We start from the raw sequence: 12,204 nt of genomic DNA on the forward strand, positions 1-12,204 counted from the left end.
CTTTCTCTTTTTAATTTATTTTTTTCCTTTTTTTACTCTTACTTCTTTTTTTCACCCATGTTTAAGACTGCACTCGCCACTATTTCCAGTTATCTTTGGGTGCGCAGAGTGTGTCCATTTGTGGGCACTACACACCCCTGCCCCCTTTCGCCTGGTAATGTCCTTTGGTCTGACTTGGCTCCCGCAGGTGTTCCTGCTGTAGTCACTCCCTGCAGCCTGGCCTCGGCGGCCGCCTCTCCGGCCACAGGGTCCGAGCTGAGCAGGCCCCTCCCAACGCCAGGGTCCGCACCCGTGCTCACGGAGACCAAGTGACGCCAAATGTCGCGGGGGACGAGCTGGAAGGCTACAGCTCTGTGAAGCGAAGGGATATGAAAAGATGGGGAGCAAGGGAGAGAGAGGCTGACGCTGAAACTTCTTCTCCACACCACCGCTTCATTTTCCTCCTCCACTTGAGCTGGTTCCTCGCCCTACTCCCAGGAGAGCAGAGGACTTGTATTTCTTCGTTTGTAATCACGCAGAGCAACACTGTGTGTCAACACCCCCCAAACCCCAAAATTGACTCTACATTTGTTTGGTTTCCTTGGACTGTGGGCAACTGGAATGTTATCATTTACCATACTTTCTGCACCAGATTATGATGCGCACCGCCACAATGTCGTCTTCTTTGATACTTTATTCCTATACATATATATATATATATATATATATATATATATATATATATATATATAAATTAAATGCAATTAGGGCTGAGGTTTTAATAAATATTGAAAAAGTAACGTGCAATTGACTGATCAGTCTCAACATCGCTCGTCACAGTTGCGCAAGTTAGATGCATTGGCAATCGAACCCAGATTACGGAGGGGTAGGGAGCACTGGATCTTACCCACCAGACCACCAATTGACAAAATACGAATAGGCATTAGGTTTTATGTTATCATTATAACAGGGTTTGTCCGGGTGATGGAAATCCTTGAAAATGCTTGAATTTTAATGTGTTTTGCGTGAAGTGCTTGAAAATGATTGAAATGATCTCCATTGCTGTGTTTTCTGGCAGTTTGACTCGATAGACTAAGTTTTGATATTCAAAAAAAAAAAAAAAAAAGGTTAAATGACCAGTCCTCGTTATCGAGTTGTCGCGTTATGCGCTCCTAATGTCTGATCTGAGAGGACACGTTTTTTGGACTAGTCTTGGCAATTCCGGTTCTTTTCAGAGAACAGGCTCTTTTGTCTCGGCTTACTGTTTTGGCTCCCAAACTGCTCTTCAAATTATTTGTATTTTTAATGATATATCATAATTAATAATTAAACATTATGCACCAAATTATTTAGTAATTAATCCTTTCATATATTTTGCTGGGGGTCCGTGAAGTATAAGATTTAAAATATTCACAGATATCCCACAAAATTGTAAAATACAAAACAAATTTTCGATGTTTACAAGCTTTGGGCAATCAATGTCATGGAAATGAGTCCGAATATAGCTCATTTTTCTGCTTTGTATACATACATTACTCTCTTTTTTTGTCTTCAGTCTCAAACTCAATTATTACCCAACACTTTTAGAGCTCTTTCCCTGTTTGTAAACTGCACATGCATTCTTGGAGAAGAATGGCAGAACTGCTGTTTGTTTATAGCAGCCAATTGACACAAAAAGATCATAGATAGGTACAGCGCAAAAGGTATGTGCTGGCAGCAAGATAGCGACTTCATTTTAGACAATAAAGCCAACAAACAAAAAAAATCTTTGGATCAGCGCTGGATTTCTTCCATTGAAGGCACTGGGGAAAAAAGAAAAAAATGACCTTGAAAGTGCTGGAAAAGTGCTTGAATTTGGCGATGAAAAAGGAGTACGAGTTCTGTAATTAGCAACGGTACCACAATGTTATAATTGGGCCTGGCCGCAAGAATATTGACAATAAACCGGTCCGTGTTACAGTAAAGGTTAGGGACTACTGAAATACAGTATTCTATAGCCGATTTGCAAAGTCTTTTTGCAAAGCGAACAAAATTATGACCCAAGGATAAAGGCATTGTGGAAAATAATTTGGTCGTCCTTAAATAGATAAACGCATGGCCGCACGTATTTAACAATACTGTCACTTACAATGCCTAGTTTGAGCTAAGAAAACTTGAAACATAATGTTTTACCGATTTTTTTTTAATCACTTTCTGTTTTCTCATTTCTTTAACATTTGTATCCGGTACCGTGACTAAAAACGTTGTGATAGTGAGATAAGACCTAATGCTTTTTCCAACATTTACCCATTTCTTTGGTGGCCTGGAGGTTAGGACTTGACACTAGAGCTTGCTCTGTCCACTCCACGCATCGGCTCGGTATTGCAGTACCTCCGGGAACGGTGCATTCGCAATGATCGCAGCAAGGCTTCGAGGCTAGGACCTTAGCTTGGCCTTTTGGCTGAGAGTAAGAGTCCCGGCTCTTAGGCCTTGTAGCGTATTATGAACTGACCGATAACGGATAATGGATAATGCATAACGAGGATTGATCAATAACCCTTAAAATTCCCTTCCTTCCCTCTAGCATTGCTATCCAGGTTTGATCCCATTAGCTACCATTGTTTCAGAGTTATGGTTAACAATCAACACCTTCTGATCAACAATTGCACAAATATACTAATATACCAGTATGCATTTCTTTTTACTCTTCTTAATGCACATTTTCTGGCTTATTTGGGGTTTTGAGGTGCGCCTTATAGTCCCAGAATCGGAATCTCATTGTCTAATTTGAGTATTGCTCTAAACCAGGGGTCTCCAACCTGGTGCCCCCTTGAGGGCAGCTTAGGTGCCTACGGACCTATTCTGAAAATACCTCGCCAGTGCTTGGTCATTGAGATTTTCTATTAAAATCTTGTTTTTTTATGAGGCTAACTTAGCCAATTTAACCCTACTTCCTACTTCTCTCTCTTCTTCTCTTTCTTTCTCTTTCTTTGTTTCTCTTTCGTTCTTTCTTTCTTGATCTTTTTATTTTTCTCTTCCTCTATTTCTCTTTTTCCCCTTTCTCTCTCTCTCTCTCTCTTTCTCTCTCTCTCTCTCTGTCTTCCTCTTTCTCTCTTTCTTTCTCAATTTATTTTTCCATTTCTTTTTTTCTTTCTCTTTTTCTCTTCCTCTCTTTTCTCTCTATTTCTCCCCCCCTCTTTCTTTTTTCTATTTTTCTTTTTCTCTTTCTCTATTTCTTCTCCCTCTCTCTTCCTCTCTCTTGTTCTTTCTCTGTCTTTCACTCTGTCTTATTCTATCTCTCTTACTCTCACTTTCTTTTTTTCTATCTTTTGTTTTTCATTATCTATCTTTCTTCTTTCTCTTTCTTACTTCTAATTCCAATAATTAAACTGGTAATAACATAGCAACAACATTGTAAATAGTACAAGATAAGTTTTTATTTTAGAACTGCATGTCAAACTGGGTGTCCTTTAATAAGTAGGAAAAATAAGCTCCATGCTTGAAAAAGGTTGGAGACCCCTGCTCTAAACGAAAGCCGATTGGTCTCCACTACCTCATGCTAGTTACCAGCTTTTCAATGGAAAATACTTCTCTTATATGGAGTCGAGGTAGTTTCCCATGATCCTCCTATAGCTCTCAGCGCTTAATCTTGGTGTCCCATTTTTCAGGAAGTCCTCGATTTACGACACACTCCAACCTAAACAGTTTTACTGTAAGACCCCAGTGCCTCGGCCACCATTTTGTCCCGAATACAATAGCATGTGCCGGTTCCAGCTGCAAGCGTTTAATCTGGGGTTTCAAACTCAATCAAGTTGAGGGCCGCCGAAGCTAGGATCCAGGTGAGGTTGAGCCAAATGGGTTTTTCCACAAAAACAGCACTGGTAAAAACAGTCAGCTGTTTTTAAAGGGATGGTGTTTTATATTTTGGTCCAAGGAAATACAGTACAAGTTTTCTCAAAGAAAGACAATAAGAAGAAAAAGTAATTTTAAAAAATAGTAAAGAATAAATAAGGAAAAGTACAAAAAAAGGAAAACAGGAATAAAAAAAAGTAGGGGGAAAGAAAGCAAAAAAGGAAAATGGAGAAAAAGAAAGGGGGGAGAAAAAAGACAATAACAAAAAAAAACTTTTTTTTTTCTCTGTCCATATGCGGCCCCAGGATAATAGTTTGGGGCCCATGCCTTAAAATGAAAGTTAAAGGGACAGTGCGTATAATTTTCCTACTAGATGTCACTGTATCCTATCGTGCACAACCAAAGAAGACAAAATACAATACTCAAAGTGACGAAAATGTACTTTATTACTTTTGAAAAGAAGAGACATAGGAAAATAGAAGAAATAATTACAATAAGAAAAGAAAAAAGAATGAAAAGGAAAAAAACTAAATAAGACAAAAGGTAAAACTCAAAAAAGTGAAAGAAAATAGGGAAAAATATAAAAAAAGAAAAAGAAGAAATGAGAAAATTTGCATTTTTTCATTTTTGTCTATTTTCTCTTAAATGTTTTTTTTCTTTCCCTTTTTTCTTTCTTTTTCTCCATTTTTCTTTTTTTGCTTTCTTTTGTCCTACTTTTTATTTTATTCCCATTTTTCTTTTTTGCCTCCTTTTCTTATTTCTTCTGCCCTAGTGTTATACTTTTTTTTGTCTTTCTTTGAGAAAGACTGGGTAGAAATTCAAAGAACAGGGGTGCTTTCTGCTCACTTTGATTCTCCGCTTTCTTTGACTCGTTTTTGGTAGCACTACACATGACAGTGACATCTAGTGTACAAATATAAAATACTGTCCCTTGAAGAACAGCGTAATGTTTTTATCAGTGCTGTTTTTGTGGAAAAGCCCATTTGGACCAACCTCACCCAGATCCTTGTTGTTTTTTTTTAACAGTAAAAACTCGTCGTTGACTTTTTCAGAAAGTAACCTTTTTAATAGTGTAGCCGGGTCATTTATGGTATTAGGTGCCATTTGAGTCCCAGTGACATAAAACTGTATATTTTCCTCTTTTAAAAGATTTTCTTGTGTGCTTAACATCCCTCTACCATAGGACACAGTGATATATCTGCAGGATTTTAAATAAATTCCTCCGATTGTAATACAAGTACACTAAATTGCTACGTCCACAGTCATGTTTTACATACTTCCATTACAAATATAAGGGAGATAAATCTAAAAAATGTATGTTTTTCTCTCATTTCTGGATTGCTTTAATGATAATACGCCTCAGCAAATGTCCATTTCAGTTATTATTTGACATGTTTCAAATCTCTAAAATATGTTATGTCCCAATGTGAACTGTCCAGCACAGTTACTCTGATAAGAATTCTACCTAAAACATCGGCTGGGTATCATTTTAGTCACATGACTATCAGGTGTAAAAATATTTTGGACGATAAACATTCAAGGAGAAGAAGAGTAAATACCACTTTTTATTCAACATTTATTCAATGTTTTTTTTTATGGTTTACAGAACACGTCCACTCCGTTACTCTAATTTATAGTGGGAACCAATGTTTTTTATAATTTTGATAATATGGTTAAAAAACATGTTTAAACTATTTTACAGTAATCATTATATACAAACTTTTTCATCACATTAGTAGCAATACATTAAGCATAACATGTCCCCCCCCATGTTGTTGATTTGCACTGTAACGGGGGACACATTTGGCGTACATATGTGAAGTAATTGGTAAAAAACAAAAATGTTTTTTTAAAGATGTATATCCCGAGCTGGACCAAAAATGTATCTTCTAGTTTGACAGACACTCTTTCAAATGAAATGTTCAAAACAATAAATATTTGACATTTTTGGAGTGAATGTTACCATGCCGAAATGGCACTGAATGACCCAGCTACATTGTTACCTAAGCCACAGAAATGTGACTCATTCAAACAAAATATAAAAAAAAATTCTAGCAAATTTAGATTCAAGAAAGAAATTCAGGGTTACAGTCCCAGAGAGGGGACAGAACTCATTCGTGCCTCGAGGACTTCTGTATTTTGTTAGATTTTTTTCTGCTCACAGCAAATTGTCACTATTCCATTGGTATATTTTCAACAGCACTTTTTTGCTAATCTTTTACTCGTCCATGTGTGAATTGTGTGTGCCACAAGAAGTGCTTTTAATCGTACCATATGACTGTTGAGAGGGAAAATATATATAAAAGTCAGTGCTTTATCTATTTTGCACAGCGATAATCCAGATTTGTTTTCGGACGCCGCTTGCAAAACACTTTAGATTTTTTTTTTAATGTTGCCATTAAATGAGCTCAGAAAGGTCACTCTTAAGTCACACCAGGCCAGGGGTCGGGAACATATGGCTCGTCAGCCATATATGGCTCTTTTCATGAGTTCATATGGCGCCAAGATAAAATGCAAATAGAGGAATTTAGTAATATTTCATCATGCTGTTGTCAAATATGCAAGGCTGAGATCACACCATGTACGGAGGGGCATAGTCCAGTATATATATAGGACACAATTGTACTACACTTTACAGCCAAAGTGTCACAACAGTTAAAATCGATAAATATTCCTTTATATTAAATCATTAACAATTTATGTTAACTGTTGAAACAATGTATGATAAAAACTCTCAGAAAAAAACTTTAACATAAAACTCAGAAGCTCTAGCAAAGCATTTAGAGCAATTTGATTGAGTGAGCTGTAGGAATGGGCGGAGCTATTCACAGGTCAGGACGCACTCTCCTTTCTCCTTTGCCCAGTGCTTTCTGCACTGAAGGTAAATAGTTTGGTATCCTCGATTGCAATATTTTGTGACAATTTCACAAAAGAACATTGCTTGCACCTTGTTTTGAAACCTTTAGGACAGAATGAGCTGTCAAAATGAGCCTCGACACTGTGTTAGACGCATGTTTAGTAGTATATTTTTATTGATATGGGACAAAGACTCTAACATAACTACTGTATCATTTCATAGATTTTATGAAACCATCTAACGTCACACAGTGAAAAAAATGTCCTAAAGAATCAACTTTTGCTTGGACAGAAGGTTTTGCAATTTTGTTAAATTTTGTTTTAAAATAGATGGTGTGGCTCACTCTCAAAAAAAACAACATAAAAATATATTTGTTTTTAAGGCCTTGTGCGTCAAAAAGGTTCCCGACCTCTGCACTAGGATTTTGAAATTGAAAGGGGGAAAAAAATATCCCCTCACAGTTTTCTCAATATTCCGTTTGTCTTGGAATTGCCGTTTAAAAACAGCTCAGTGCTGTTTCTCTATTGAAGCCATAACGTCGCCGTCAAGCTGCTCAGGGAAAACGGCGCTTTAATATCATATTTGCATTCATTCTTCAAACCCTAATGGCGGCTTTGCATTATAGTGCCTTGCAAAAAAATTGGTTCCCCACGAAAACGTTTGTGTTATAGAAATATTATATATTATATTATCTTATATATTAATTAATATAATAATTATATATTATATTAAATATTATCTTGTAATATTTATTGCACCCTACCAGCAAATATGTATCCACCACTTGAAGTGTAACAGACATAGACAGTCAACAATATAATAAAATAATAATCAGCAGTAAACAATTAAAAGTGAGTTTAAGTAATTAAACCTAACCTCCACAACCTGAGTGAACTGGTCAAGTAGACATATGCTCCCGTACTTAATTTTGTTCACAACAAAAGTCAACTGTAAAACTATATAAACTGAGTTTCACTCTATTGAATAAATCACAATCTCTAGTCAGACAACTGCTAAAGTAGACATATGTAACTGTACTTTAAGTGATTTCACACAACAAAAGTAAACAGTCCAACACTATAAAGTGCGCTTAACACTTCAGTGTAAAATAAATAAAACTCTCAGAACCCGAAACAACTTGTGAAGTAAAAATAGCCAACTGCACTTCAAATATTTTATTCACAACAAAAGTCAACAATAAACCAAGATAAAGTGACTATCCAATTCCCCTCTCTATGTGAAGTTATGGGCGTAATAAAATTAAAATTACATTTCCCGTAATGCCACATTGTTACTGAGCATGCGCAGTGTTACAGTTGTATGTTATGGTTTTGTTGCGAGTGGTACGAAAGTAAACACCCATCCACGCAAACACGCTTCATCTGAAGCCACTCAAAATCATGCACCGCTTTTGACCGACAGTAACGGTAACGGTGTTGAAACGGCGGAAAAAATAATTCTTTAAATGACCCTGTTACTGAAAAACTAATCCCTATGTGTTACGGCCTTATTCCTGACACTGATTATGCAAAATACAAAAATTGTCCTTCAGTCCCTACTGAAGAAAAGCAACGCCACATTATTTGACAGTGGGGATTTTGTTTTCAGGGTGATGTGTAGTGTTACTCTTACAACAAAGGTTTGCATTCAGCCCAAATTGTTACATTTTTGTCTCACTGGCCAAAGTACCCTGTTGCACATGTGGAGGTACATTTAAACTGAGACTCAGTTTGCCATTGTTAGTCATTTAGGTCGACATGGGATCATTCATAAGTAATCAAGAAACTAAGAGAACAGGGGGCACATTTTTTTGCAACACCTACCTTTCAGTTTTTTTGTGGTAAATATAATGTCAAGTTTTGAAAAATGATTGCCTCACCTCTTGTTGATTCTTAGAAAATGTTTTCAGTTTCTTAGCTTCAGGTTTGAAGCCTGAAATGTTGCAATATGACAAAAGGTTTTGGGGGGAGCCAATACTTTCGCTAGGCACAGTAGATAATGCTAAAAAATCAACTTTTGCAAAACTGCATTCCAAGTTATTGTGTTTTTGACTTATGTTTCTCTTGCAGCAAAGTTGCGCATTGTTGGCGCACTCTCAAACATATCAGATTGTCATTGGACGCTATCCCTTTATTGTGAATATGTAGCCAAAGACACAGTCATGGTTATTTGGATTCAGAATGATATGAAAAAAGTTATGATACTTTGAAATCTTCTATATTTCTGATGTCGTTGCCATGATTGCGGAGGGGTGTGTGCTCTATAGATTGACTGATAATCGTCCCAGGCAGATTATTGTCGCCAATATTTAAGTCAAGTCATGCTCATTTGTATAACCCTTAATCACAAAAAGTCTCAAAGGGCTGCACAGACCACTGCAAAAATATCACCTGACTCAAGTCTATAAATAATGAAAATAAGGGGACCAAGTACTGAGCCTTTGTGCACGCCGCATGTAAAACTCAAGTGCTTAGAGTAAAGGTAAGATCTTAAACCAAAGCCCAACCCAGACCTAAAATGTTAATCATTATGTTTGGGTTCGGGCCAGGCTTCTTTTGCGCTGATTTTTTTCTTTTTTATTTATTAGGGGTGGCAAAATAAACTGCACAAAATAAGTTACAACAATGGCCCATGAGGCAAATAGAGTTAAAATACAGGTCACAGAGAAAGATGTCAGTCCTGCCCTCAAAAGTAAGACTTTAAAACACATACTGTGTATTTAACATATTGGTAGATATCAGAGAGTGCAATGGACTTAATGTCAAAGTGGTCATAAAACTACCAAAATCGGCTATTTTGCATTCCTGAAATTCTTTTATTAATTATAAATGGATTATGACCCCTAGAACCTTGATTGATTTATGACCCCATCGCTCATTTAAATCAGAATTGTCTTTATTGTCATTCATAATGTAATAATTTTGTTTAACATGAGATTAGACATGGCGCTCCAAGATAAACATGTAATTAAATAATATAATATTTACAAGGTAATGCTTGGAGACTACCCTAAATTGTACACGCATCAGAGAAATTGTGCAGTGACTTTAGCAGCAACATATTTACAAAATAGTTGATAAATAAAATATGAATACTCATTAACCTTTGATTAGTTTCGGCTTTATATTATATTTTAATTGTACATCAAAGACCACAAATGCAGTTGGAACTGTTAAACATACAGTGGAAAAAAACTGATTTTCAAATTTTTTTATGACCTTTTTTTCTTATAATTTCATAAACATTAATGGTATTACTATACTGAAAACATGGTCCTTTTGTTGTTTAAAAGTAAGGTTTTTTTTAGTTTAAAATTAAACAGGAATAGGTTAATAAAATGTAGATTACGTGTTGAGTTTTTGTATTTTTTACTTGACTGAAACTGAATAACGGTAATCGGCTTCCTTGACCACTATCAGTATCGTATCGCCTCGGTAAGTATGATATCCGTCGATCTATAGTGTTTTCCTCTCCTTTCCCAATAGTACAGCTGTACTGCCAAATGTCTAAATATGAGCATCTATCTATTCTGGATGAAAGAGTGTCGTGTTCTGTTTTCTCGGATGCCGGTGACGTGCTTTTGTGAGCTTTTAATGGCCGTGGTTGCATTTATGCAATGTGATTTCAAGCCATTGCAAGGAGGACAATGTATATTCTCAGAACTCAAAATGAACTAACTTTGGCCTGTTTTAACCCACTTGTTGTTTCAACGTGCATGTTGTCTTTGTGATCCCTATTGACTAAGTCCGACCGTGTTTTCTTTTTTGTATGTCGAGTGTGTCAAAGTATGAGTTAAATCTCCAGAATCTCATATTCTTAAAACGCTAGGAATGTTTTAAGCAGGGTTTGTACGGTTCCTTGAAAATGCTTGATTTAATGTTGTGTTTTCCAGGATTGAAAGGATTTGGGTGAAGTGCTTGTCAACGCTTGAAATTGCTCCCATGTTTTACAAGTCTGCTTAAAAATAACGCTGATGCTGCTCTGGGTGAATTTGCTTTACCATTGCATTTCTTCTTTATGATTAATGGCAGCTGGCATTAGTTTGTATGGCATTGTCCTATGAAGCGTCATGGCCCTGCACTTCAACTGGGCACTATGACATCTGTGTTAGTGCAATGATTAAGTATCAATTGTGGACATTTATGATAGGCCATGCAAAACATTAAAGGTGGGGTGCGTTATTTGAAAACTTAGGCCTTACATTATCACTTTAGGCCAGGAGATGGCCGCATTTATTTCTTAGACACGCTCAAATAAACTCTTCTTTTTTCATCTTTTTAGGGGTTTGTTACACCCCTAAAAGGCCTGAAAAAATTAAAATAAAAGAAGAAAGGGGCAATGAAAATAAAGTGTAAGAGCTCTTTGAATTAAGTTGGGAAATTTTAACACATTCTTAATGGAGAAAATATTTAACTTTTGACTTTTTAAGGACACCTCAAACTACGCACCTCACCTTTAAGGTAGCGTTTGTATTGGAAAGAACTTTCTGCAACTGAAAATATAAGCTACATATTACTGTCATTTTACCTAATATCTCTATAGAGAGAGATTTGTCTCAAAATATTTACACACATATTGTTCAGATCCATAAGTAAATTTTGGATTTACTCTAGATCTCAAAATGATATGTCTCAATAAGTGTACATGCAAAATTAAAATTTGCATATGTAAATTGCAGATATATTTGTGTCTCTGCAAAATACATGATTCACACCAGATTTCTTTATTTAATGTTATAGGAGATATAGTAAAATTGGCTTTAAAATTCCTTATAAAGTGCTTGAATTTGGCCCTAAAAAGTTGTACGAACCCTGTTTAAGGATTTTTTTATTGTCAGAGGAAACTGTTTCATTCACGAAAAATGTTCCAACATAAGGGCTTAATCTGATTATTCATGATGACCCTGTAAACACTGTATATATTGAGATGGATTGCTATGCATTTTCAAAATTTAGTTGCAGTATTTTTTTAGGGAAGCTGACAAAAAAAAAGTACAACATCGATGACAATTTGAAGGATGAAGCAAACACTTGAATGTGCTGTACATGAACTGCCGAGGTGTCATGATTGTGACTGTGTACATATATTGTGAATATAGTAAATGATCATTTTACTGTTGTGACTCGAGGCAGTGGATGAAAGATTGTGCACTCCTGGATAAGGATGATATTTGTTCTGATACAGGGGAACAGATTATATTCACTCTTTGGAATTTCAGGAGGGTTGAATGTATTTTTTCGATTTCCACACGCATTTTAGTGTCAGTGAGCATTATTTACAGTAGACCTCTGGGATATGACATGAATCCATTCTGTGGTGGGGATTGCAAATTGAAAACGACGTAAAGCGAGGGATAGAAACCTACGGTATCTGTTAAATTTGATCTTCAGTAGACAGTCAAAATAAGGCGATAAGACATCAGTGGATTTTGAACTTGTAAGGGAAACAGGGAGAGGAGCTTCCGCCTCTTCATATTGAATCTTCAAGTTAACAAAAAAACAGATAAGCCCTAAAGGGTGTGACTATCAAAGAACAGT

General features: G+C 36.2%; 1 protein-coding gene across 4 annotated transcripts in view; it reads left to right on the plus strand.

The window, feature by feature from the left end:
- camk1da (calcium/calmodulin-dependent protein kinase 1Da) overlaps positions 1–11,884 on the plus strand; it is an 86,893-nt gene extending 75,009 nt beyond the window's left edge. For all 4 annotated transcript variants that reach the window (XM_088347435.1, XM_088347432.1, XM_088347433.1 and 1 more), the window contains one exon: positions 188–11,884. In XM_088347435.1, coding sequence (XP_088203561.1) covers positions 188–312 — 125 coding nt within the window. In that variant the 3' untranslated portion in view covers positions 313–11,884. The remainder of the gene's footprint in view (positions 1–187) is intronic.
- Positions 11,885–12,204: the final 320 nt, after the last annotated feature.

Source organism: Urocampus carinirostris, chromosome 11 (genome assembly GCF_059441175.1).
Source record: "Urocampus carinirostris isolate Australia breed hairy pipefish chromosome 11, RoL_Ucar_1.0, whole genome shotgun sequence".
Lineage (NCBI taxonomy): Eukaryota > Metazoa > Chordata > Actinopteri > Syngnathiformes > Syngnathidae > Urocampus > Urocampus carinirostris.